This window comes from Crocodylus siamensis, chromosome 2 (assembly GCF_052110815.1).
Source record: "Crocodylus siamensis isolate JL-2025a chromosome 2, ASM5211081v1, whole genome shotgun sequence".
Lineage (NCBI taxonomy): Eukaryota > Metazoa > Chordata > Crocodylia > Crocodylidae > Crocodylus > Crocodylus siamensis.
The window spans coordinates 13,225,032-13,252,069 of record NC_143396.1 but is presented as its reverse complement, the minus strand read 5'-3'; the positions used below and the strand labels follow the sequence as shown (position 1 = coordinate 13,252,069).

General features: G+C 44.2%; 1 protein-coding gene across 2 annotated transcripts in view; it reads right to left on the bottom strand.

Moving 5' to 3' along the window:
* The window catches only part of KRCC1 (lysine rich coiled-coil 1), a 28,353-nt gene extending 3,755 nt beyond the window's left edge, over positions 1-24,598 (bottom strand). The window contains exons 1-4 of one of the 2 annotated variants that reach the window (XM_090035329.1): positions 24,470-24,598; positions 2,176-2,282; positions 773-880; positions 518-692 (exon numbers count right to left, since the gene is read on the bottom strand). In XM_090035329.1, the coding sequence (XP_089891455.1) occupies positions 518-692; positions 773-880; positions 2,176-2,282; positions 24,470-24,536 (457 nt within the window). In that variant the 5' untranslated portion in view covers positions 24,537-24,598. Of the gene's footprint in view, positions 1-517; positions 693-772; positions 881-2,175; positions 2,283-20,624; positions 20,771-24,469 lie in introns of those variants that run through there. The other variant, XM_090035330.1, reaches the window with a different exon arrangement.
* Between the last annotated feature and the right edge of the window lie 2,440 nt (positions 24,599-27,038).

Below are 27,038 nucleotides of genomic sequence, written 5' to 3'. Positions count from 1 at the left end.
GATGGTACAGATAAACCCAAAGAGTCTACATAATCCTGCAGTTTTCTCTAGAATCTTATGACCTTATTTCACCAGCATATTCCCTTCTCCTGTCTCCTGCAGGTATATTGGATGGATGGTGTGAGAATAAGAAGGTTGCTTTAGAACTCACTCTTAGGACATAGGGCCAGTCTCAGTAACATGTTCCTGGATAGATTTTCTTAATTAGTATAATAGCTACTAAGGCTTGCCATCAATCCTCACACAACCCTACAGTACATCTTACTCCCATTTCACAAGTGGAGAAATGGAAATACAGAGACACTTGCCAAGGGCCCATCAATGTAAAAACAGGAACTTAAGGATCTCTAGCTCCAAACTTGTGCTGAAACAATGTCTTCAGCAAGGTGTCTGCCCCACTTCAGACTGCAAAAGCACTGAGAAGTAGTGATGGGAGGATACTTCATTTTAACTGTTTCAGGGAAGAATCAGGAATACACATGTATCAAAGCGAATGTAAAGATTAGTTGGTTCTCACCAGTTTCTGGCTGGGTGCTCTGTGCTAGCATCTGAGCTTGGTCTCCTGCTAGCTGCCTTAGCTTTTTGGCATGGATTTTCCCCACGTAATGAGACTGAGCAACAACTGGGGAAGTAAAAATCATATTGCAGAGACCGCAGTATTTGTTTTTATCCACTACTCCACTTCCATCCATCTGAAACCAAAGGCAGGTTCAGTTATCAGGCAAACAATGAGCAGTTTAACATTCTTGATAGTGCTCTGAACAGACATCACCTGAAAGTTGATATAATCTGTCTTCTTCTGTTTTCCAGCCTTTTGCCCCTCATCTTGCTCACCGTGTACTTGGAAATAAAGTCGAACTTTCTGAGCATGCTTTTTGCCCTGGAATGAGACTGGAATTATTCCTACTTCATTAGTGAGGACCCATGTGCTTTCTCATCCAGAAATTAGAATGGGCTTGAGCAGAAGTTGCTTTTGCACTTTCCGATTGTAGTCACACACTGAGTGAACCACAAATGAACATATAACAGCTTGTGTAATATTTACTAAAAAATAATGCTAATACTTGATACTTCTATCTGACAGTTGATTCATGGATCTCAAAGCAGTTGTTAGTCACCAGTCCCCAGTATATTAAGGAAACAAGTATCCTTTCTGTCCTCTCACAGATGAAGGCAGGCTACATACACACCTCAGGTCACAGAACAAGTCCACTGTAGAACCAAGACTAGAACCCAGCTCCTCTGCCTCCCAGACTGGTGCATCCTGCTTCACAGTGTGGAGGATCAGCTGTTTCTACAGATTTTAAATTTAGGGTGATATCTCCTCACCACTTTTATGCCCACATCCCTGCATTGCAGTAGTACACGTAGCTCCATGATACATTAGTCACCTACAAATTCAAAAGAAATTTGCCTCCTTTGAGCTGGTACTGTCCAAATGGCTTCAAAAGAGCAACCTAGCCCATCCAATGTATTGACCAGGAGAATCGAGAGGTCAGTTTCCCCACTGATGTCTCTCTAAGACCGTGGACTCGGGGAGCCATTATAACTGTTTGCAACTATATCTGAGGTCAGATCCAGCAAAAAGAAACTTAAGCCTGATTTTTGTGGGATGCTAAATGTCTGTCAGCTCTAGCTGACAGAGTTAAGGAAAAGCTCAACCGTGCAGGACCAAGCTCTCCGTTACTACTAAAAGCCAAAAAATGGCACTTGCTTTGGCAGTTCTTTTAAAAACTATTTAACCTGGCCAGGATGAGAGTGAAGAGATCATAGTGTTTTGACTCGAACTGTGGGATATGCTAGTGCCTGAAAAATCTCTATACATATACAGGACCAGGTTTAAAAATAAAAGTATATTGTCTGACATATGTGGCATTCGCTCAACAAATTTATTAGTTCTGAGAAATACTTTCAATAGGATTTGCAGGTTGCTATATCATGTAAAATCCAATTAGGCTACTTGCATAATCCCTTAACTGTAGCATTGTATAAATGCTGTTAACTGAAGATATAGACCTGTAATAGTCACTGCATGCAAATAAAACCAACATTTATCAATGAGGGTAACTCTGGGTTATGTCACTGTACAAAAAATAGGTGGCCATAATCTGTATAATCAGCACTGAATATAGCAATGTCATCAGTATCCTCTTATATGTATCTGCTGTGACCTACCACATAGTGTGAAATCCTTTGGGACTCAAACTGTAGCACAGCTCCACACACTTTACAGAAGGTGTCTGTAAAAAGGTCTTTTCTTGTTGCCTCATCCAATGTGCCATCTAGAATCAGAGAAGCAGTCACAAATGAGAGCAGGAAGAAATTGCATTTCTTTATTCATAAAAAACAGCCACTGTTGAAGATCAACAGCCAGTACACGATGACACAACAAAGGTTCATTTCATATTGTATAAAGCAAGAAATCACAAGGCTCCCCGCTATTTTCACAGGACTGCTGTGAAGCCATTTAAACCTTCTCACTCACAAAACTGCTGTTCTAACACACCTTCACAGCATTATTCATAGAAAGCTATAAACATAAGCTGACCTCTAAATATGAAGAGAGAAATTTTCATTTTGAGGTCCTTACATTCTAGTTCAGATAGTAGGACAAATCAAAAATAGTTGAAAAGAGGTATGGACAGGGGCTTCAGCAGAGCAGATTTGATGGATAGGTCTGTACAGGATTGAGATCAGATGCAAGATCTGTGTGGGAAAGCTTGATAAAAGGAACTCACAGCAACAGAAAGGAATGAGACAGCTGGGAAGGAAATACAGTACTCCAGGGGTTAGAAAGGACCATTTGGGGAGAGAGTTGGTGGTTACGACTGCAAATGGTAAGGGAAAGAGTCTGCTTGATGAGACACTGTCTAGTAAATGATGATCCACACAATGAATGTTGCAAACCCTTGGCTGAGCACTCATAGGACTCTGAATGCAAGCTCCTATGCTAGCACTGCAGAGAGCACTTCCCACTTAACCACACAAGCAAAACCACCCCTTTGCAAGAAATCCTTCTATTAAATGAGCACAACTTTACTGGCAGCAGAATCAGGGCCAGATTAATGCACAGGCAAACTAGGCCCATGCCTAGGGCCCTGAGCTGCTGGGATGGTGGCCTGGTTCTTCCCCCTGCGGTGGTGGGGAATGACCCTGTCTACCTCCTTTTCCCTCTCCTCCACTGGCCTCGCTGCCATGGTGGCTGCTTCCTAGAGGTGGCTCCGAGCCCTGCTCCCTGTGGGTGGCAGCATTGGGGTGGGGAGCAGGGTCGCGACCGGCCTGGGGCCCACAAGTTTGTTTGCCTAGGGCCCACTACAGGGTGAATCCAGCCCTGAGCGGCGTCCACATCAAATGACCCAGCACTCGTCATGCCGCTGAAATGAGAGACTAGCTGGGACTTCAAGAGGGTGGGATACTGAAATGCAGCATTGCAAAACTGCTTGGTACGTTCTTTTCATTTAAGACCCAGGAGGAAAGCTTCTACCCCAAACTTTACATAATTGTACACCGGAGGGTTTGCAAATGCAGTTTTGCTTGTATCCGTGCACATGTACAACTCAGACTTGTGTGTGTCAATTGTGTGGCAGTTCAGTAGTGGGGTCCTTGAAAAATTTGGCTCTGACAGTCACTGTGCCAGGTTCCTGCAATAAATGTGCAACAGCTGTCATGTTTAAGATGAGGGCTGCCAACAGTCATTGGCTCAAATGCCATTTCCTAATAAAAAAATATTTTATCCACTTTTTATGAGTTACAGGGGCCTGAGGCATAATCCTTCTGATGCTTCTTAGATCTACAGCGTGATCCCCACCAAGATTTTCAGTACTTTACCATTTTTGTTAATTTTGATGGAGATGAGAGATGTAGAAAGAATAAGCAACTTTTTCCAACCCATAAAATAAATTCAATACAGAATGGGAAAAGTAGTCAAGATTTTATAACTCAGTTTGGGACTTTTAGTCCATTTAAGTTTCTGAAAATGATGAACGTTCGGGCTTCTTCGCAGAAGAGAAGTGGTGAAAAAGTTCCACTGGCCTGAATAAATGAACAAGAACACCAAACTGGGGGTATCCACACCAGGAAAATATAAAAGCAGCAACCTCTTATAAAACAAAATGAACTGCAGTGTCACTGAATAGGGGAGAGAATATTACCATGTGCAATGTTTTTTCTATTGCAATCTGCAAAATTTCTAACTAGAAAATGTTTGTAATATTTCTTTGTCCTAATTTGCCTCTTCGAAATGATCTTTCCCATACTACCAGGGGAGAATAATTGTAAATAGACTTTCATGACTTTAGATGCAGTTTGAGCAAACTTTCCTAGCAGAGGAAAAATCTATAAAATGTGCTAGAAAAAACTCCTCCAGCACACCTGAGTTTTAATCCTGAGTTCTAGGACAAAAACATATTCTGGTGCTTAGCAGCACAGAATGTGAATCTGATAATTTCAAAGGACTCACCTGAAACAATGAAAAGGATTGTGAAAATACATGTTTTATCATTGTAGTATAAGAAAAAACCATTGATTTGCTATTTGAGGTTTATAGCAGGTTTCTTAAGTGACCTGTCCAACAAGAAGTCTATTGATAGCTCTCAAATGGATGAAGTGACATTCTGGAACCGATTTAGAGTGATGGTACAGCCATTTTCACTGATTTTAATACGAAAAAATGTATCTGGATACCTTTTGCTGCTTTGAAAAAGATCAGACCTAGTGCTCAAGCTGCACACTGCCTGAATACTGCAGATGCTGGCTTACAATGGATAATATTGATCTTATTTTATGTGGCAACAATTCAAAGGGGAAAACAATTCTGTATAAAGTAGAATTCTGCAACCATCTTTTATTCTGGATTCCCAGTTTTTCTATCATTTTAAAGCAAACCAACCAGACAAGAAAGACTTACTTCTTGTACAGAAATAGGCAGGAACAGCACACACAGCCTAATGTCGCTAGAATGTCAAAAAGGGTTTGTCTTATGTTCTAAAATCCATAACTGGGCATTTAAATTGCCTGATTTTTCAAGTGCCAAGTGCTCAGCGGCTCCCAGTGATCTCATTTGGTATATAAAAGCAGAAATATAACCTTAGCACTCTTGCTGGAGTTCCCAATATCCACCCAGAGTTTGAAGCAATTCTGTTATCTTGCAGAAGCCTGAATGAATTTACCAAACTCAGTGTCTCCGTTACATTATTACGTTAGCTGGAGACGTGCTATGTAAGTGCTGCCCAAAATTAAAGAGCATTATAAAAGGAAGTTAATCACAGCTTAAGATAGCTGCAAGACATTGTTTATGTGCACAAGACTATCAAACTTAAAACACTGGAGTTTGAACTACTGGCCATTTCCCCTTTATAACTTCCATGGTTTTGTTAAACAATTGTACCTGAGACTGTCCCTTTATGCTCGAAGTGAAATGCAAGTGTGCAACTGCTATGCTTCTTTGTCCTAAGTCATTATAGTGAGGATTTTTGGAGAAAAATGCCTGCACACGATGTTCCTGCATGCATTTCCTTCTTGGTGCAGCCAGCATCTATCACCTACTTCCTTTCTTCCTTCGTGCCTACCAACTTTAATTTTACATTAAAAGCAAGATGGGGAGCCGCAGAACAACACCTCCCCTCTGGTAACGGCCAGGTGCAATTCCCATAAGCGGCATTCTTCCATATGCATGCATTTTATCAGGAAATGAGCAGAGTACTTTAAATCAAAGGCGTTGCTGGGGCTGGCCTATCTGCAATCATTCTTATTTGCGAACTAAAAATGAGAAATGAATGCTGGTCTAATGCCTTTCCCTCCCTGAGCAGATGAAGTCCAGACAGCTAACTTTGCCTTCCAGTGCCTAGACCAAAATGACTACAACCAAAAACCCTACAGCTAACTGATGCTGCTTTCTGTTGCACGTGGCAAACAAAGACGTGAAATCATCAACATCTTTTAGACTCACAGAATTACAGGCTGGGAAGGGATCTCGAGGGCTCCAATCTCTGTACCAATGCAGTGTTTCATGATGCTGTTAAAATGCTGCCAACAGAAACTGATTAATCCTACTCAGTTTCTGTTTGCAGCACAACCCGTGTCACAAAGGGAATACCGATTTAGGGCATGTCTACACCTTAAAGCAAAGGTGTGATAGTAGCAGGCCTACAAACACCTGTGTTAGGTCTAGCCTGGGTACAAATAATAGTGAAGGTACACAGATGCCAGCTTCATCCTGTTTCAGCATCCAAATTAGTCCTTCCCGCCAGGGACATTGGGCAAATACTCTGGTTACCATCATGAGATGAAGCCTGTGCCAACATGACTGCTGCTGTGGTTACTTGCACTAAGTATTTTAAAGCTGGTGTGGATTTTCTGGTGTGAACTCCAATGGCACCTTCCTTTCGTTGTGCAGATGCACACAATAGGATTTGTCAGCTTCTGCTCATCATCAAACTCAAAGGCTCAAAGGGACGGGCACACACGACTTGCCCTATTAAGTCAGATGAACAGTTTGTGTATTCTGGTAACCTATATCTAATAGCAGCCAAAACCTGATCCTTCATAAGAAACTTCCTAATGACCTATTAAGAAATCACCTGTAATAGGAACTTTCTTTCTTATTCTATCACTCGCTCCATTATACTTCAAAGCCTGAAGATCAACTTCAGCAGTTTTTAATCTTTTGAGACTTGAGGCACCTCCCCCCCGCAAACTTTGTGATGAGTGGTAGCCCATTTAAAAACTAAATTACGTTGCCTACGTGCTTGCAGAGGGCCAGGAAGTGGATGTGGAGCTGCAAGACAGGGGAGAGTCTGATAAGCCTTATCTGTTCATCTCTTTACACCTGGAGATTGAGTGATAAGTCTTAACTGGTTATCTCCTCACACTTCCTGCAAGCAGAGGCACTCTGGTTTAGGATCACTGGTTTACATGCTTAGTAAGAAAAACATGTTCAAGCTAATGGGAATTAAGCAGAAAATTTCAGTATGGGTAGATTAGTCTATTATTGCCTGCTGTGGGTTAATTTTTTGTTGCAACATTTTCTAAAACACCGAGTACTAGCCACTGCAAGCAGCAGTGAGCCACTGATTTGAACTGGCATTGAAGCTTTTGCGTTCGCTTTCTTATAGCTTTTCTAATCCTTTTCTGAATCAGTAAGGCCACTGTGTTCAGCAACGTCTTGTAGTGATGACTTCTGCTGGTTGGTCAAGCATTGCATGAAAAAAATCCTTGTAGCAGTTTTAAATATTTCTTTTCCCTCTTGTTTCTTGCAAAAGCATAAATAGGACTTTTAGGCCCTGTGTACACCGTTCTCTCTCAGTTGCATCGCCTATGATATCTGTTCTCTCTCAGTGGTCTTTATGTTCTCTCTTTCTCCATAGATCCTTCCATGACTGTCCTACAGTCTCCAGTCATGTGTGCCCCTCTATTTTAGCTGTATTTTTTCTCGGGGTATGGACCGTAATCAACTTACCAAAGGAAAAAAAATAGGATGGGCATTATCAGGTCTCAGCTGCTCTGTGGTAACTTCCCATGTGCATGCTCTTACACCATGGCAAGTGGAAGGTAAACTGCCCCCACTTCATTAAGGGGTAAGCCACCACCATTTAGCTTCCATTGCCCATGGAAGCCATGCTAACTGGCATAGCGATGGGGGAATTCTCCATAGCGTTTTCTATTCTGCTCTTTACACAGTCTGATATTTGGGGTAACACCACCATCAAGTATTCAAAAATCGTATGGTAGATTCCCCTCAAATTACATGATTTAAAAAAATGACAGTTTTGGGGTTTGTATTACTTGCCTTGTTTCTCAAGTAGGGGCTGATGTTTTACCTGCGATCTCGACTTGTAAGATGGCACCCCAAGTGAGGAAGGCACAAGGGGCCCAATCCTTGTTGTGGCAGTGCAGCCCGCATCCCTTCCCTGCCACCTGCCCTGAAGTGCATGTGCCACGCAAAATAGCTTTAGTGTGCCATGCTCTGGCACCAGTGCCAGGGGTTGCCTACCCCTGTTCTAGAGTCTTGCGAGCTTGTAATCTGCAGGTTTTTTCCCACAGTTTGAAAGGTGGGAAACGTTCATTAAAAAAATAAATAAGCAAGCTGAAATTTTCATCTAATAGAGTGACTCCAGGAGCTGAGGCTTTCAGAGGCATTAAATATCCTGAGTCTTGTGAGAAACAGCACAAGAATTTACAAAATGATATTTGTCTGCTTTTTAACAGAGGTTTTGTCCCTCTGATGAACCAGAGTTAATTTAGAATAAAAGTGTGTGCGTGTATGTGTGCGTGCATGTGCACACATGCGTACGCATAATTCAAATGATTCTACACAACCCTCAATACCTTACATTTGACAAAATACCCATTATTGGCATCTTGAATTGTGATCCTGAAAGAAACTGCACTGGTTATTTTTCCTTTGCAAACCGTAAAAATGTAAATCAGCAAGTAAAATTGCAACCGATTTCTTTTTGATGACGCGCATGACAGCTGGGCAAGTTGGTTTTGAACTTTCATTGGCAAACTGTCATATATGCTTTGCAGCAGTGCTGAAAAGAATGAGCATTTTGTAGGATTATGGCCAACTCAATGTGATTGTGTTGTTTGGCACTTAGGTATGGCTTTGCCAAGATTGGGAAAGAGGTTAAAGAATGGTCACGCTATGCAACATGAGCTAACTTACACCTAACTACTAGTTCGAGTGCAAGTGTGGAGGCAGACTCATACCTTTGGCAGGCTTACTTGTCCTGCTAAAGCAGGGGTGGGCAAAATGCAGTCCAGGTCATTCTATCCAGCCTGTGGGGGCCCCCCCAGAATTAAGAATATGCATATTTATCTGCCCCTTAAGAATATGCATATTTATCTGCCCCTGGCTGCCTGTCTTACAGCCCTTAGTGGCTTGCCAGAACTCAGTGCCCAAAATTATTGCCTGCCCCTGTGCTAAAGGCACTACTTGTATCAGCATTATGATTACAATTTGACTCAGGTGTAGCCAGTTTGCATTAGCAGGCACAATCCAAAACTTCCCCTTTTTTATCAACCAGAAAAGGCCCAAGTGGCCTTGTCTGCAAAGCTACTGAGCACATGTGCCTCCTAGTGAAGTTGGACATATCTGCAGAAGCCCAGCACTTCTGAAATGTCAAGTCACTTCCTTGAGACTTATTTTAGGATGCTCATCTGAAAACATCAGCCATAGGCACGTGGAATACAAATATTCTTTTACTTCTGCGTAGCTAAGGTTTTAGCAGAACATTTGCCAAATAATGTGCCCTACTAGTTGATGTTATGTGAACAGAGAACCAACATTACAGAACCAAATTCAGGCTTCAAACAAACTCATGCGACGCCTGACAAAGCCGAAACCACTGACAGATCACCGAAGCTCTACACCATGACTTATTCAATATCAAGCCCACTTCTCAGTGTTCAAACGTGCACATTGCAAAACCCCAGTACTCTGTGCCACTTCCTTTGAATTTGCAGCAGAGGTCAAGACCCAGTCCGCGCCCCACTTCCTTTCAGCAATCCCAAATGTTACCGACAGTGGTAGTACGGCATGAGAATACTTGCACTGACTCTACCCTGAACCTGAGGGTTTCATTTATCCTTGACAAGACAATAACTCTCCTGACAATTAAAGTGTACATTACCACTGAATCAAATACGTCAGAGTGCACAGTTAGGTGGAAACTGTTACTGAAACGAGTGACAAGGCTGCAGGTGCTATTTTGTCTAAGACAAAATTCAGAAATCTACAGCATTCAGGCTAGATCTGCCCACCAAGCAATTTAATCCAACCTACAAAGCTTGGATATTGGAGGCATTGTGGTGGTGGGGTAATTCTGCAGTGGGTTGCATGCACAGGAACAAAAAGTGGTGGTGGCCAGGTTGTAAGTGCTAACCTGCTTTGGACCAAGTTGTATTATTTTGGCCTCCAGCTCCTTACAGGATGCTGACCACCACTCTACCAACAAAAAACTCAATATAAAGCATGAATTCAAAATGACTTTCCCCTCACAAAACAAATAATTGCTCATCCCTACGTGACAGATCCTTGATGACTCGGCCAGAGATTCTCAACCAGGTGACATGAGAACCTTTTAAGGGTGCCATAAAATATTACCACCGATAGGTGTGCAAACAGCCACTACATATGCTTCGCAAGATAAACTCAGGGATTTCAGATAGCAGTCCACAGTGTGAAAATCATTCTCATCCGCTGTGGTCTGAATTCTTTTGCAACAGAAAAATTGCTCTATTAGCTATTGCTGTAAAGCTAAAAACTAGCAATTTCTGAGGGGTTCCTTGAGTCTAAAATACTGAACTACGCATTTACTTGCATAATGAGAACAACTACAGTTGCATCAGATAGGATGAAAAAATGTTGGAAGGGATACAGACCTTTTCACTTTATGGAGCAAGTAAACCAGCAATGCAGTGAGGTTATAAAGAGGCTTTGCCAATGGATAGAGCAGTCCCCAACTGCCCACTACAAGGTTTCTCCCAAACTCCTCTGAAGCGCTGGCCATTTTCCTAGGCACTACATTGAGCATGACTTTGGTATGACTGCAGGGCCTGGTGGCAACTTGGCAGAGCTACTCGTGGCAGGGTAGCTCCTATAAAATCCCACAATCATAGGCACTGACTTTTATTTTTCTCAGGGGCGGAGGGGCCTAAGAAGATGGACATTTGGAAAGTTTTATGCCTTTCAGGTGACAGCCTTTTGCGAGGTAGACCAGGGTCCTCAGGCCCCCATGTACTTGGCATGTCTGAACAATGTTGCAAACTCTAGAGTAAGGCGAGTATAGAGTGTCCAAAACCCTAGCCCCCACTGCCTTGTGGATACTCCTTGGTTGAAGAAAGGGCAAGGGACATATCCCTGACAGAAACATGCCCTCGCTCAGAAGTTAGGCCAGGGGTGGGTAAAATGCAGCCCGTGGGCTGGATGCAGCCCGCCAGGCCATTCTATCCAACCCGCAGGGCCCCGTCAAAATTTAGAAAATTAATACTTATCTGCCCCCGGCTGCCTGTCGTGCAGCCCTCAATGGCTTGCCAAAACTCAGTAAGCAGCCCTCTGTCCAAAATAATTGCCCACCCCAGTGATAGGCAATCAGCAGCAGTTCTTATCTGTTGCTCTCTGGCAGAAGCTACAACTATGGAGGCAGCGAACATCTGGACTCAGTCTGGCCTTTGGGATTGTCTCAATGGTCTCAAGAGGGAATGGTAGGTTTGAGGCAGCTTCCAGTCCTCTATGCTTTTGCCTAGGCATCCACATTGAATGTCTCGGTGTGATGACATCTCGCATAGACCTCTCATATCATATACCATCATCTCATATCATAGACATAGACATCTCACATGTACCCCATGATCAGGAAGATCGACCGTGGCCAAGACACTGGGCAGTAGACCTAAACTGTGCCTCTGTTACTGTTTCATTGTGTAACTTTGGACAAGTGACTCTACCTACTTCCATCTATATAATGAGGATCACAGGGCTCACCCATCTCACAGACAGGCTGTGAGGCTCAGTGCTCTGTAAAGTCTATCAAGACACTCAAAAAAGGGGCATCTGGAGCCGTGGAAGACATTGATTGGAATATTGCCACCACACCCTCGTGGATGCAGACGACGTTATCTACCCACCTGGGTGAAATCTTTCCTTTACTGAAATAGCTGGCCATTGTGCCATCAACTTTAACGACACCAGGGTTTCATCTTGTATACTTTTAGGGCCCCCATTGTTGCAGATTTGAGGATGCTCATAGGCATTAATGAATTTATCCTCAATACTGCTGGGAAGTAAGGAACCATCTTTGTCCTGGGATTATTCCATCTGTTTTCTGATCTCATAACTACTACACAGCAGTCTAAGGAAACAAGCAGCAATTCTCCCCTGCGATTTTAGGGGCTATATTTAGCCAATACAGAACCAGTCTCTCGGCACTTCTTTTTCTTAAAGCTGCCTCAGGACAGCTTGAACACAAGTTTATCGTGGTCAGTACCACTCCCGAATACAATACACAGCTGAACAAATGTCTATTGGCAATGCATTACAGTTGGTACTATCAGTCACTGCTGTTGCTAAAAGCTACAGGGTCTAGAGCGCTAGGTTAGAACGACAGCACTATGAGGCCACAAAAAAGATGTGCCACCAAAGCTCTTTGCTGCCTGAGAAGTAGCTCTGGCAACATGGGTTTACGTGACAGCATGAAGACTGACTCAATTATTGTAATGCCGAGGCCCAGATCAGGACTAGTACCACTTTGTGCAGGGCACTGGCACACACAGTCTCCACTCTGAAGAGGCTCTGGGTGTGACACGAAAATGGAGAATACAGTGCAAGGGAGCCAGAAGTTGGGAGTAGATGTGTAGGAACACCATGTTGCACCTGTTGACTGTGTGCATGATTTGTAGATTTCATATTTAAAGGGAGAGATCAAGATTAACCAGTCACTAACAGTGTCTGCACAGCCATGATCATTCAAGCACTCCATTCTTGGCTTGTAAAAACTCAAAAGCTCAAGACCTCAAAAGGAGACTGGACGCACACCTTGCTGGGGTGATTTGACCCCAGCTGTCTTTCTTGCCCAGAGCAGGGGGCCTGCACCCAATGATCTCACGAGGTCCCTTTGGGTCCTAAACTTCAGTGAATCTTCTTTTCAGAATTATACAAGGCTAGAAGGATAAAGAAATTATTTCAGTGTGAGGACCAGATAGGACAAAACAGACTTACTACAGAGAATTAGGAGAACAATTCTAGCAATTGAGAAGCATGGTACACAGCCAGCTCTTACAATGGAGTTACTAAAAAAAAATGCACCCTTTACTACACTTTTCTTGTTTAAATACACAGTCCACATGGCATACCCATTAATAAAGCACTTTAGAAAATGGAGCCAGCAGAGAAACCGAACCTCTGGAGGGTGGAACGAACAGAACAGACAACTGTGACCACCGGGCAGTGAACAGAGAACTGTCTAGCTGTTCAACGCCAGCCCTTCCCAGTTGCCTGTTGCTAAATCACATTAAAAGCAGCTAAAAATCCATGAAATATTTTCCTGGTGTTACTTTCCCCATATAAGCAGTTACCACAGGAATATTTACAATGACTGGGGGTGGATGCAGGTGACAGTGAATGGGACCATTTGTGTTCCTGCAGTCTAGTAAGATATGGCGACAGTTCCACATACAAAGGGGTTGAAGAATCCCTGAAACAGAACAATATCCTCACTTTAGGATCTCCCAAAACAGGTTAGCACTGCTTGACTGATTAAGGCCTTTGGCTTCATGCCTTGCATGTGCAGTGATGATCTTGGAGTCAATGCATCATAGGGCTTTTAGTAGAGATGCAGACAATGTCCATTCAGCAGAAGGTCTGTTCTCTTTCTGCCACCCTCAATGGGACTTCAAGTATTTACCAACTGTAATGCATTGCCAGTAGACATTTATTCAGCTGTGTATTGTGTTTGGGAGTGGTACTGACCAAGATAAACTTGTGTTCGAGCATTAATCAAGTTTACTAGAAACCTCAATGTTATTCTGGATTCAAACTTACTACCTTTCACCCAAAGCTCAGGCTAATTTATTTGGCTGTAATCTCCAAAAATTATGAAGACTGCTTTCACTCCTATAGAGACTTACACTGGCACTGTCGTAGCAACAGATGAGAATAGGTAAATTCTAATCACAAGGAAATACTCTAGAGAGCTGACATACAAAACTAATGCTAGGATGACCCCAGAGACATACAAGGCTACTACAGATGTATTCAATGATCTTCCCAGGCCCCAAATCTTGGCATCTGAATCACTGACTTGGCCGAGAGTCTTCGAAATATTATCAAGTAGCACCCGCTGGACCAACCCCTGCAGTGCTTACTCAGCAAAAAGGCCCCACCAAACAAGTTCAATCTGACCTGATTGTAGTCAGCCTGCTGAGTCATTTGAGATTTTGCATTTTAAGAAACAGTGGAAATGAATTTTAAAAATTGGAAATGAATTTTAAACTGCTGGGTATGTGACTTGCAATAAAATATGCTAGATGTTCAGACAGTGGCCCTTTTAGCAACTTGGCAGGAGACAAAGACCAGCTGCTTATTTGTATAAAATGTGTTATAACAAAGTCTCAGATTTATTCATATTAACTACAGGGACTACAGATCCCATCATGCAAAACTTCAGTCCAATGGGAGTGGGTACTGGAACTTTTTGATGCCCTGGGCCAAGTATGGCCAGCCCTGGCTGCAAGCAAAGTTGCTGACTTGCATTACAATCTTCTGAATAACAACTGGCAAAAAGATACATGCAGGGGAGAACATGCAACATGCATTTCATTTTTACTCAACGCACACTTCATGATTACTATTAATGATGTAGCTACAGGGGAATTTTGAGTAAATGTATTTGAAGAATGGAGTTTGCACGGAAAGGGTAAAGTTGGGAATGGAAAAACTGTGTGAGAGTTTCCTTTTCTAAAAATTAATTCTGAATGAAAATCCTGCTAGACCTGGGGTCTCAAACATCTGGCCCATGGAGCTGTGTCGTGTGGCCTGCAGAGCTCCTGGAGGACCTAGGAATTTGTGGGCAGGGCTGCTGTCAAAATATAGAGTACATAGCCTTGTTGGGAATACCTGCTGTGGGGGGAGTGATAGCTGCATTAGCCCCTATAACCATTGCTTGCCCTGCAATGAGCCCCACAGTCTGACTCAGACTTAACACCCCTGATCTCGACCTGCTAAGAAGAATCCTGGGACAAAACACGTCTACAGCCTAGCGTCCACTACAACATTGGCAAGTGCATCTACAGCCCGGGCTCCTCTGCTTTGCCAGCGCCCTCCTTTCTACAGCAGTTCCACCACCAATGCCAAGCAGAATAAGGCCTCTGCAGCTGGTTGGCAGAAGATGCATGTAAATACTCCTGTGCTTTCTGTTGTGGTCCTCACCAGCTGGGCACACTGCATGCTCTGACCCACTGCTGCCTGGAGCTGGATGCAACTGCCACAAGTCCTCATGCTCCAGCGGCTTGGTGGCGGTTGCTGTCTGCTGCTACAATGTCTGTTGGCAGAGGCAGGTAAACACAAATTAGGCCTATGTTACATCCGTCAAGATAAGGTTTTTTCCCCTTCCATCGTACACACAACCTCACGTTCTGACTTGACCACCAACTTTGTCTGACAATGGGATCACGACCCGTACCCTGGCCCTGATCTAAATCTCGCGTTTTGAAAAGGCAGCCTCATTGGAGTGCAATGTCTTCATCGGTCAGACAAATGCAGCGCTGCTGAAGATGCATCAGTTCACTACTGAAAAACCTTTCCAAGCTTTCTGAAGACACTGCTACAGACAGAATAGTTTCCCAAGAGCTTCTGTTCTAACCTTATAAAAATCCTTGTAAAGCTGACTGAACATTGCCAGTCCTGATGAACTGCCAATACTTCAGAGAAATACATGAACTGCATGAAAGACTTGCTATATTTTAGGCCCCAGGATAAATGCAATTGGTATATATACCGGTGCCGATCATTGCCCTTATTCTTTATTAAATATCTGGGATGAGTGCTTTTTAAAGTCATCACTCATCTTCTGACGTTTATCTTTATAGAAGGTTCATTTCTACTGCATGCAACCACCAGTTAATCCCCACTTGAGTCAATCAATTCTTAGTCTGGCAAAACTCAATTATCTTTCACCACAACTAAACACAGTATTTCTACTCACCATGTTAGGAATGCACAACAGAGAGGAGCAATCTTACACAACTTGAACAGACACGCTCATCTGGCTCACTTCTGCATATGCCCACTAGTACCATCATGCATAATAAAGCCATTAGTAGTGCGTCTTGGCTAATGGCAGAGGCTCAGCCAGCAAACAAAGCTTCTTTGTAGGTCCTACATTAATACGGTCTAATTTTTCAAAACAGGGACCTAATAAAAGCTTCTTTTCTGCAGCATAATCCCAAAACCATTACTGGGCCCAAGTAGCATCAGCTATTCTTATAAGGCCATAATTAAACGCACTGCTGTGATTAAAATTCGTTTCTACTTTTCCTGAAGTGCCTTCCTGTATCTCCAGAATAAGTGTTTTTGCCCCTTCCCATCACATTTTGTTTTGATAGCTTGAAGTTAATACATTTATTTCATTTACTTCCTTGCTTTATTTATACCATATTTTTAGCATACCACATGCCCCCCAAATAAGACACACGCAAGTTCTTTTTGGAGGGGAGAATATAGAAAAAAAAAGATTTTTTTCCCCAGTCACAGCTAACTTGTAACATAAAATAAGTTATTCTGGAAATAGAGCATCCAGAAACGTGGCATCGCAGGAAAACTGGATGAGATAAAAGGAACGTCCTGGTTTTGCAAGAAGTCTAGGTCGCAGAGCCTTGCAAGGCAGTAGCAAGACTGTTTCTTCTTTATTTTAAGTAGTACTTTATATAAGTTTCTGTACATAACAAGGACTTGTATCCACACCACAAGGCTCATCAGGATACTACTGATGGCATGCAGTGCTCACTTGCCCTGTGCTAGTTCAATTGCTGCTTCAGGCACAAGCTACAGTCCTCAGCTAATAGCTACATTCGTTAGCACCTGTAAGAAGATTAACACTGGACTCGATCCCCTCTGTCTGCTGGGCCAGAGACAAGAGAAAGCCATTTGACAGCCATTAAAGCAGTGGCTCTGTGCTTCTATTCTAGCGAAGAAAAAATCAGCTTCCCTGCTTAACACCTATACCCCATTTTTGGAGGGGTAATCTGGTGGGAAAAGATGCACATGGTACGCAAGTGAATACAGAGTATTTATGCTCTTAAACCACCTGGATCAAGAGGATCTTTACACAAGTTGCAATGAGTTTCAAAATATCCTTTTTTGTTAACTGCAGCCCAGATAAAATGAACACTGCAAAATTGCTTTGATGTGGTGCTGTTGGATTGCAACAATTTAAACACAGGAGTAAGCATTTAACTGTAGTCTTTTGTATTTAAATATTATGGTAAAAACTTTTAAAGGTTATTAGTAAAGAAAAACATGACAAAATAATTAAACAGTGAGCAGTAATTAGATGTCATGGGAATTGTACTGACACCAAATGTTATCACTCAATACTCGGACTGAAGTAAAAATGCAACATCCAAACTTATACGCGCACATACTTTGGAATGGCGTTTCCATCCAAAGCTCCGATTGAGCTTTACCAAGGTGGGTTGGCTTTACTACCCGTATTATACAGGTAGGGCTTCAGATAATAAGAAGTTAAGACCCACCTTTTCAGGAGTAAATCCATTTTGAGCATTCATATTTAGATACTGCAGAGGATAAAAGAAGCTGCTAGCGCTCAGCACGCCCAGAAACTAGGGCCAAGGAAGTTTAAGTCACACTTCCAAAATATCTGGAGTCATAGTTGGAATTGAATTGTTACTGAATTGTCTGCAATAAGAGAGTGAGTTAGTGGTGAGCTAAGGATTGAAATCCCAATTCCTGGCTCCCACTGCAGAAGCATACTTGATAACATTTTTTGGGTAGTCTTCTGATACAGCAACACAGTGACAGATGCAGACCCTCAAAAGTGCTTCTCATTGTCCCAACTTATTTTTGCTACGTGCTACAAGTGCTAGGACATTTCTCTTAAGTCTCTCTTAATAAAAATTAGGGATGGCTACTGAAAGATAATATTAGAAGGATGCATTTAGACCTCCCAGTGAAATCCTCTCTGCATGCAATCAATTTTTACTTCCTTTTGGTCTTTCACTCTCTAAGCAGCACAGAATTAAAGCAGGTAGGGCAGCCTATTGTGAAAACATTAGAAGACAGGTTATTTGGAAGACATCCTATTTTACTCAGCAACTTTTTGATTAAGGTGCATGTGAAAAAGTGCTCAGCTTCACTATTTCTAAGGTCTTGTCTTCTCTGCTTCTCAAGGACATTTTGAGAGAGCAGAAAGCCAAAAAAAACACAACAAAGAAAAACCGTGGGCAAAGTATGGTCCTTAGGGAAGTGTGTGTAATGGGGCTTCAGCTTGAGGGTACCCAGAATACACATGCATACAATCAAGTTTTGCCCCCAAATACCACAGGTGGACTTGGGAACAACATTCAGAAATGGACTATTAAGAGGCATGCATTGGATCCCACAGCACTCTACTCCTATGAGAAGTACTAGATCTATTTATTGTTAAACAGACTTTTATTTTTAAAGGCTGACCCTTGAGGCTGGTTTGAAAAACAGTGAAAACCATGCTGTGAAAGGGAGAAATGGGTTGCTAGGAGAGAAGGCAGAGTAGAACTAGACAGGGGCTTCCATAGGTGCTTGTTCAGAAGATGAAGCTCCCCGTGGAAAGATGCCATCCTATTAATGCATTGCAGTTTTCACAAAATTATTTTAACTAGTGAAAGTGCATTTAAATGTTAAAATAGGCCAGAAAAAAATCCTCAAGTTATTATATGAGAACTGAACATTAAAAAGTCTACCTTCTTGCTTGGACAAGAATAAAACTGAACTGTCACACTTCAGAATTCATTAAACTGGCTTTGTTTTTTAAGGTACCAGATAATTTAAGAGACACTTTTGCAAAATCTTAGCCCTAGATTTCCTGTTTCTGTTCAAGCCAACTGCATTTTTCTATGGCTGTCCATTTAAGTTTGGCTAATGCTGAGTGCATCTGAAAGCTCACTTATATTTCCAAGATAAACAAGTCCATGGCACACAGATGTACAATCTGCCACGGGATAAAAGATAATAGGCCTTTACTATGCATCAACTATCTAGGTGCACACTCTTGCCCTGATAAGTGGAAATTAAACTGCAATAGCTTCAGTGAAGGTGGGTTAAGCTACTACACCGTAGCTTCTACTTACAACAGGGTAAAAGCATGCATACAGGCAGTTACCACAGAGCAGGCAATGCACAGTAAAACTAGACCCTTACTTGGTAAATGCTAAATTGTTCATCTGCTCATGCCTTTAGTAATTGCCTGTGTAGCTTGGTGAACAAAGTTACTTGTGAATCCTCATTCCGTACGTGCTCACCTTGACCTAGGCATCGTCTCGTTGACTTTAACGTGCACAAATTGAATATAAGCATTAGCAGAATCAGGGCCTGTCACCTGGTCTAATGCCACAACACAGGAACTAAACACGGACTGGTGAACCTGAACCTGGCCATACCAGGTGATAAGACAGTTTGGTTCTGACTATACCAGTTATGTTAAAGTGGGCACATCTACATGTTCATTAATGCGCCGTAATTACGTCAGATTAAGTTTAGTACCCGTGGGCATCTATACACGAGCGCGGAGGCTGGAATTAATAGAGTCTGCTGGAACATGGCGATTACCGCACTCCAGCAGTCTCCTGCATCTTGTATATCAGTGTCCCTGCACTTAAAAATGGTGGCGGAGGACCTTGAACTAAAGCTTGTCGAACAGGGATGCTGATACATGAGATGCAGCAGTGTTTTAATTAAAGTGACTCTCAGAGCCGCTCTAATTAAAGTGCTGCCCCCCACCACATCCCCGAAGCACAAGTAACAGTGCACTGAAATTACAGGTACAAACTTAATGTGCCGTAATCAGCACCACTGTGCACTAGTGTCGGTGCATGATTTTTTTGACACTAGTGCACGGTAGGCTAATTCTATCGTGCATTAGCATGTTTTTTTGCTGGCCATGCTAATGCTCAGTAGAATTAGTCTACCTACTGCACCGTTACTGTCTCATGTAGATGTGCCCACTATGTTGTGGGCTGTGGCTAAAGTGAACAGGCTTTTGGACCACCTTGACACAGAGCAGTGAAAAGATACTGTGCTTGACTTAATGTGAAATGGGCATGTTCTGGCAAAGCTGGTCACAGAGGGAGTACAGATCCAACTCTCTTGTAAGATCCCAAATGGGACTTTGGTGCTTAAATTCTGTCCAACTCACAGAAATCAATTCCCATTAATTCCACATAGCAGCCAAAAAACCCAGTTAGGTGCCCCTGCTTTGGCCTGAAAAACTTTGCAGGCATTTTGGCTTAGGCTTGTGCATGTGCCCATAAACAAGGACCAACATGCTTAACTCCCACTTAAGCTCTGCTGTGATGTAGCTGGGTGCTGGAGGTCTGCATATGCCTAATGCCCTGGTCTGTTAGGCCTCTGCAGGTCATGCCTGATTCATGATCAACCCAGGCAACACAGAGCTCAGAACAAAGCACAGCGCATCATATGGTTACTCTTTAGTTGACACTCCCCTAGAAGGGGAAAATCAGTCCCTGCTGCCAGGTCTGCTTGTATACTCAATGTCAGTCAATTAGCATAAAAAACAGAAATAATTCTGGCAGCAGAGACAAGAACTGCCCCCTGCCCCAGAAGTCCCACTGGACTACTGGGTCAGGCACTCTATTGCTTTCTTGCTTCTAAGAAGGCCCAGCATCCAAGCTTCTACAGGAGAGATGGACACTCTGAAACCCCTCACTCTCCAAGCCTAATCCATAACCTAATGGTTAGGGCACACTCCTGAGAATTGGGAGACTGCTTTTCAGTGCTGTCACTGTATTTAGCAGCCCCCTGGCTATTCTGAATCCTGAGAGGACAGAGGTGCTAGTATGCAGCCCAACGTCAGAAAGCTGAGCTGAGGAGCAGTTCAAAACACCCTTGCACCCACAGGCTTCCTGCAGGAATCTCCCCACTCAGCAATCAGGCAATGTAGACCACTCTTTGGAAGCAGCTGTCTCCATTCACGGCATGAAGGGTCCAGGTGCTCAACCCTGTTGATTCGGTTCACTCTCTTCAGAAGAGTCACTTGGTTTGGGGACACTGCAACAGCTGAGAGGAGAAAACGACTATTTGATCTGTCTCGTCACTCCCACAAATTTTTCTAAAGTTAGACACTGCTTCAACAGAGAATTTTAAAGGAAAGTAACTGCTCTTAAAGGATATTAACCCTTTAAGATGGAGATGGAAATCCCATCTCTCAGTCGTTGTTGCCCCTGAACATGAAGAAGCCTCTGCTCACCCAGGTTATTCTTCGATTCCCTCTCTCCCATTCCCCTTCCTTCCATTATGTTCTTTTTTCTCATCACTTTAATCTAGATTCCCTTTTGTTGGGTGCACAGCTCCATATTTCACTGAATACTGCCCATTGATCCACCAACCTGAACTCGATAAGCTCACTACAGTTGAGGCCAATGGATATTAACACCATTTTTTTTAAAACTAGATGAAATTTATGTTGTGTCAGTATCCAGCCACTTTCACTGTAAATATTGCTCCAGGTTTGAGCAATCGGGTTTCTAGAACATCCATAAGGGAGAGTTTTCACTTGGCAAATATTTTCGAATTATTTCTGAATAACATATAAAAACATACAGGTTGGTAAGCCCATACTGCAATTCACTTCTTAAAGGAAGAATGAATTTTAAGTGTTGTATTATAGAATTGTACCCAAGGCTGACCCAAGCAGGTCAAACTAGAGTATAAACAAGTTAGGGAAATTGTAGGGTAGTAGATTATATTAACTTTTCATGCCAAAAGTGTTATCCTGCTTTCTGAGGATGGCAGAAGCATTTAACTTCGCATGTCTTAGCTCTTAAGAGCACAAAACAATTAAAAAAAAAATATGGCTGCTCCTGTTAACAAAACATGCAATGCAACTAAAAGTCATTCTGCAGGCTACCATATACAGTTTTCTACTGTAAGCTCTTCTGGCATGAAAGAATGCTTGTTAAGATCAAAGAGACTGGATCTGCTGGCATCTGTAACAGCATCTCCAAAGGATTTGTTCTATACCCAGTACACCTTTGAAACTAGCTTGTGGAACAATGGGTAAGAGCTTGAATGCTAGGGCTATTATGTATTTGAGGGTGAGTGGGTAGGAAGTGAAAGGGATCTGAATTACAGTTAAGAGATCCACACAGTGATAGAAATCATTCCTTTTCTCTGAAGAAAAGACGCATGTTTGCAATCCTGGAGCATTTACGCTTTTTAGAAGCTCACAATGTTTGGTTTCAGTAACCAGAATAGGAGTTAAAATCTGAAGAAGCCTCCCAAAAAATTTCAGGCTAGGAAAGCCAAGAAAAGAGGCCGTAGAGTTACTACTGGAAAGGGTTCCCAAAGCCAAAACGTCCCGCTCACTTAAAAAACCATGCATGTCCTCTGGTAAAGGGAGGCTAGCACAAATGAAAAGCATGCATAGTTGCTTAACTTTGCTTTGACATGGCTGTTTACTTTTTTCCTTTAAGATACTTAACATGTCTCTGTCAGGCTGATTATGCTCCCACACAGGGCTGCACAGCCCCCCAGCTGCAAGCAGTGGGAGCTACATGCTGTGTACACATGCTCCCCACCACACTGCAGGTGGCATGTGCCATACAGGTCCCTCCTGTGTGCTGCGCAGCACACACCCACTATGTTTTACCAGGTAAATGCCCTGCAAAGCACCGCACAAAGTCCATGGGTCCCTTTGGGACAGAAGGGAGGGGAGCCAAGAGACTCCAACAGCAGTGGCAGCTGCCAGAGCAGCAAAGGGAGCATTGCTGCGACAGGGAGCCCAGAGGTCCACAAGTGACCCACAAGCTGCTAGATCAACAGCTCTGCTCTAAGGAAGAGCAGCAAGTTACGTACTTCACGCACATGGCTGCTACAGCGGGCCATCCTGGGAACAGAGATATAGCGAGGGTGGAAGAATTTATCATTTTTCAAAAATGATAGTTCTTTTTAACCACTGAATTGAGGCTCCTTAGATGGCTTTATTTTTATCTAATTGGAATGCAACCACTTTCACTGAAAAATGATGATGGGTAGTCCTAAAACAAAGACCCTTTAAATAGCTAATACCGAAGGGTTTTGTTTTATTTTGTTTTTGTCAACGAGGAAATATGTTCAAGATGCAATCAGTGTTTTTACCCAGACGCCTGAGCATTACCAAGTTTGGGGGAATGGTATGATCGAAACACTGCGTTCCTCCTCCAAAAGGGAAAAACATTGAGGAAACAAGACTTTGTATTTGTACTTTTCCTATACACATTCTTCTGGAGAGAGTAAGCATTCATCTTGCTTTTGCAACACTGACTCTCTGGCAAGGTTTACTGTCAGCTGAATACACATTTTAAAGACTTCTGTTAGCTTATAAGGAATCACAGTCACTTTCTGTCCACTTTAGAGTGGGACTTAACTATTTTACACTGGAAATGTGCAGACCTACTGATCACTTAAGATACTTCTGAAGCTTTCGTTGACTTAAGGAAACAAGTTTGATGCATCGCTGGTTGTGCAAGCTTAGCTTATTTTGACAACTTTGAATACGGCAAGTGCCGAAAAAGTTAATGGCCTAGCAAGTGCTTTATAATAAAAGATTAAATGAAGCCTTATAACATGGCAAATATATCAGAGCTGCCACAACAGCTTTAGCAAAATGACAGAGTCTGACAGTTTGTGTGATTAGTTTGGTTTCATCAAAGAGGAGTTTGTTTCGAATGGGCAGGATGTTTCATAGTTTCTAGAATGTGGCAATGTCCTCACTGCTCCCTCAGCCACAACCTCTCTTTCCCGAGGCCGATGTGCAAGGGGTTGTTCAAGTAGTCACTGACATTTAAAATTTCCAAGGAGTTCATGACACTGCCCTAACCCAGGATCTCTCCCCTCCCAGCATGGAGGTCTCTCTGTGTCAAACACTCTGCACAGGCGCGTATCCTACCTGCTTTGCAGAGTCGCACCAAAACCGGACAGCATCTTTCCACAAGCAAAACGCACGCAAGCCACCACTCTCCTTGTGACCTGCTGCCCCTTATGTAAGTGTCTTCTTTAGCTTTCACATTCGATTTGCTTTGAAACATGGGCAGGGGGAGAAACCTTTTATTTTGCAGCGGGGCAAGACTCCTGCTCCGCGTCATTTTCCGTGCGGGACAACGGCTATTTGCGAGAAGGGCCCGCAGAGTGCCGGAGGCCTCTGAACCGGCACAGCAAAGCAGCGCTTAAGGCAGAGATGGAGGCTCCCGACAGCTGCGAGGATTTCAGCGAGTGAGATTTTAAAGGTCTCGTGGAAGCACACGGCAAAGTCCAGCCTGCCCAGGAAGACGCCTCCAGTGTGATGGGCAAGGTGGGGAAAGGGGACGAAAAGCTGGCCCAACACCACGGTGGGCGATACAGCCGGGCGCCGATGGGAGGCGCACAAATGGGTCACGGGCTCCGAGGAAGCTTTGCCGGGTGCTGCCCTGAGATTTAAAGTCTCCCTCGCCGAAACCCCCGCAGCCCTGGGGGGACCTGGACACACGGAGACGGGGACACGCCGAGACCCAGCCACACCCAGACGTGGCCGCACAGGGGCCTGGGCACGGCGAGACCCCGGGAAGCGCAGCCAAGGCCTCCTGCAGCTCCCACCCCGCCTGCCCCTTAGCCCTCTCCCCACCCTGATGCCCCTCCCCCACCCCGGCCCCCGCCTATTAACCCCTTCCCCCTCGTGCCAGGCCCAGCAGCCCCGGCGGGGGGCGGAAGAGGCCCGGCCGCACTCACCTGCAGTCCGGCCGCCGGGCCCCCCCCCGCCCTCCTCCCGCCCCGCGGGGGCTGCCGCAGCCGCCATGAGGAGCCGAGGGGCGGCCCCCGCGGCCGGCCCCGCTCGGCTCGTGCGGCCCGGCCCGGCCCGGCGAGAGTGCGCCTGCGCGAGGGGTGAAGCCCCGCCCCACCAACCCCGCCCCCTCCCGGGACAGCGCCCGGCCAGCGTTGCCGGGGCAACGTCGCGGGCGCGGGGCTCTCCGCTTCCGTTAGCTGCGTTTGCGGGCTCGTTTGCGCGCGTTTCTGCCCGTTTCCCCGTCCCAGCGGACTTGTGCAGTGCAGGGGGCACCCCCAGCTGTTTGCATCAGCATGGGTGCAGCCGTGGGGGGTGGGGGAGACCAGTTGCCCCCCGCCCTTTGATTCCTGCTCCCCTCAGAGTTTAAAGCCGACGGCCTGGAAGGGACGGCAGCGTTTCTAGTCAGGATGCCCCAAGGGAGTCGCTCTGGGTGTTGCAGTGTCTTCCCTTGGAGACCTGACAATATAAGCCACAGCCCCAAGGGCCAGATACAATACAGCCAGGCAACACAAACGTAGCCCCAGCTCCGGACCATGCTGTCACCACCGCAACATCCTGGTCTCGGAGTAGCTCCCTGCCCTGCCATGCACCCTGCCAGCTCTGCTGGGGCTGGTCTCCATGGAAACCCTGGTCTTGCACTGTCATGGCTCCCGGGGTCTCCATGGAAACTGCCCTCAGGGATGCAGGCAGGGGCTGCTGGCAAATAGAGTCTGCCATGGGCCTGGTTTGGCCTGCAGGCTGGACTTTGCCTGCCCCTGCATTATAACCTACCCTATCCTTTCAAAACTCCTTGTGCCACAGGTGTTGATGATCCCCCCCTCCTTTTTCAATGGTCTTAATAGTTCACTCGTTAAGCAAGTCTTTCTTCAATTCTGCTGTCCGCTCGTGGCAATCGAGCTCCTATTACACAGCCCTGCAGACTGCTTTTAACTCTGGCTAAAAAAATGAACTCAGGTGTGGAAATAACTTTCAGTGAAGCACTGGATGCACTGTTAAGATGTTGAAGAAGGCCTGGTTTTGTTTTACAAATCTGAAAGAGATGTACGTTTAATTCTAATAAGGACAGGACTAAAGCAACAATATCTTTTGAGTATTTTTGCCTGGTTTCTTGTGCTTTTTAATACATTCGAGATGATACAACAAATGAATGCACATTCTGATAATATGATATTTATTTTTGCAGCAATCTTAAACGGACTAACACAGCCCGAGGCCCCCAGCATATTAGTAAAGCTTCTAGTTTCTTTTTATTTGGAGGAAAGTATGTGTTGTGTTATATGTGGTGATGCACCTCACCATCTGCACCCTCTTTTCAAAATCTTAGATCCATCCAGGGCTGTGGCAATGCCCTGAGGTCTGGCGTGTCTACTCTGCAAAGTCTCCCTCTGCTTGATACTGTCTGTGCTTCATATTCTCTAATCCTTCCCTTCTGCTTGACCTTCTGAAAGGCTGTGGCCTACAGGGTTGCCCACTTCCCTCACACTGAGGCTGGGGGCAGTCCCTGCAGAAATCGTGACACTGGCCCAAGTCACAAGAGTTTTAAAATGCCAAGTTGGGCTGCTTTTGTGTTGCCTGGCTGTATTGTATCTGGACCTTGCAGAGTGTGGCTTATACTGTCAGGCCTCCAAAGGAAGACACTGCAACACCCAAAGGGAAAAGCATATGTGCAAAAAAAGGAAAGTTGCAAAGAGGTGACCTCAGTGCCCTGAATAAGGTCTCCATTCCTCTGATCATCCTAGAAGCCCTCTTTCTACCAACCCTGCTTTCAAAGTCCAATTAAGTAAGTTTGTTTTAGTTTCTTCAAGGTCATATTTTTTTTCTCTTTGTCTGTCTTAAGTATAAAAATGCTTAGAAACTGAGGGAGGGGGAGGATTCCTTTGAACAGACAAGTGGGTGATTCCCTTTGCTGTATGAAATCCTCCCTGTGATCACAGTATAGCCCTCAATAAAGAAAAGCTGGCTCTGTCAGTTCTGATTCAACCACAACACAAAGTTTGATTTCTTCCACAATTTGGTGCTGTGACTCGGATAGGGATGCCCAGAGTGATCATTTGGGACACAGACATCTCTTCACTGAAGCCCTGGCACCAAACCAAGGTAAGAGACCTTTTGAAATCTCTACTGGGGCTTTTCAGTGAGAGGCTGTCTCTGTGTCTTCCTGATTCACTGCTTGAGGCTCACCCTATCCGAACTTTTTCTGCCAGAACTGTCAGACCCACTGTGTAAGTAGTAACTGTGAGTAGAAAGAGTTAAGGTTAAAGACTCTGTGTTGCTGTTGTCAGTGCAAATATTTCCCCATGTGAATTGAGTTGAGTTCTGTAAAGAACTAGAAGGTCTCTCTGAGGCCAGGAGTGGAAACCTTGTGCAGCTGCCCTGAGTACACTGGACTTGTTCTGCGTGCTCTTCGAAAGCAAGGGTGCAAGCTGGAAACTCTTAGAGTGTGAGTGTTTTCCATGATAAGTGTTGACCAAGGCTGAGACTAAAGAAATGCTCTTGAACCTCGAGCCCCAACGC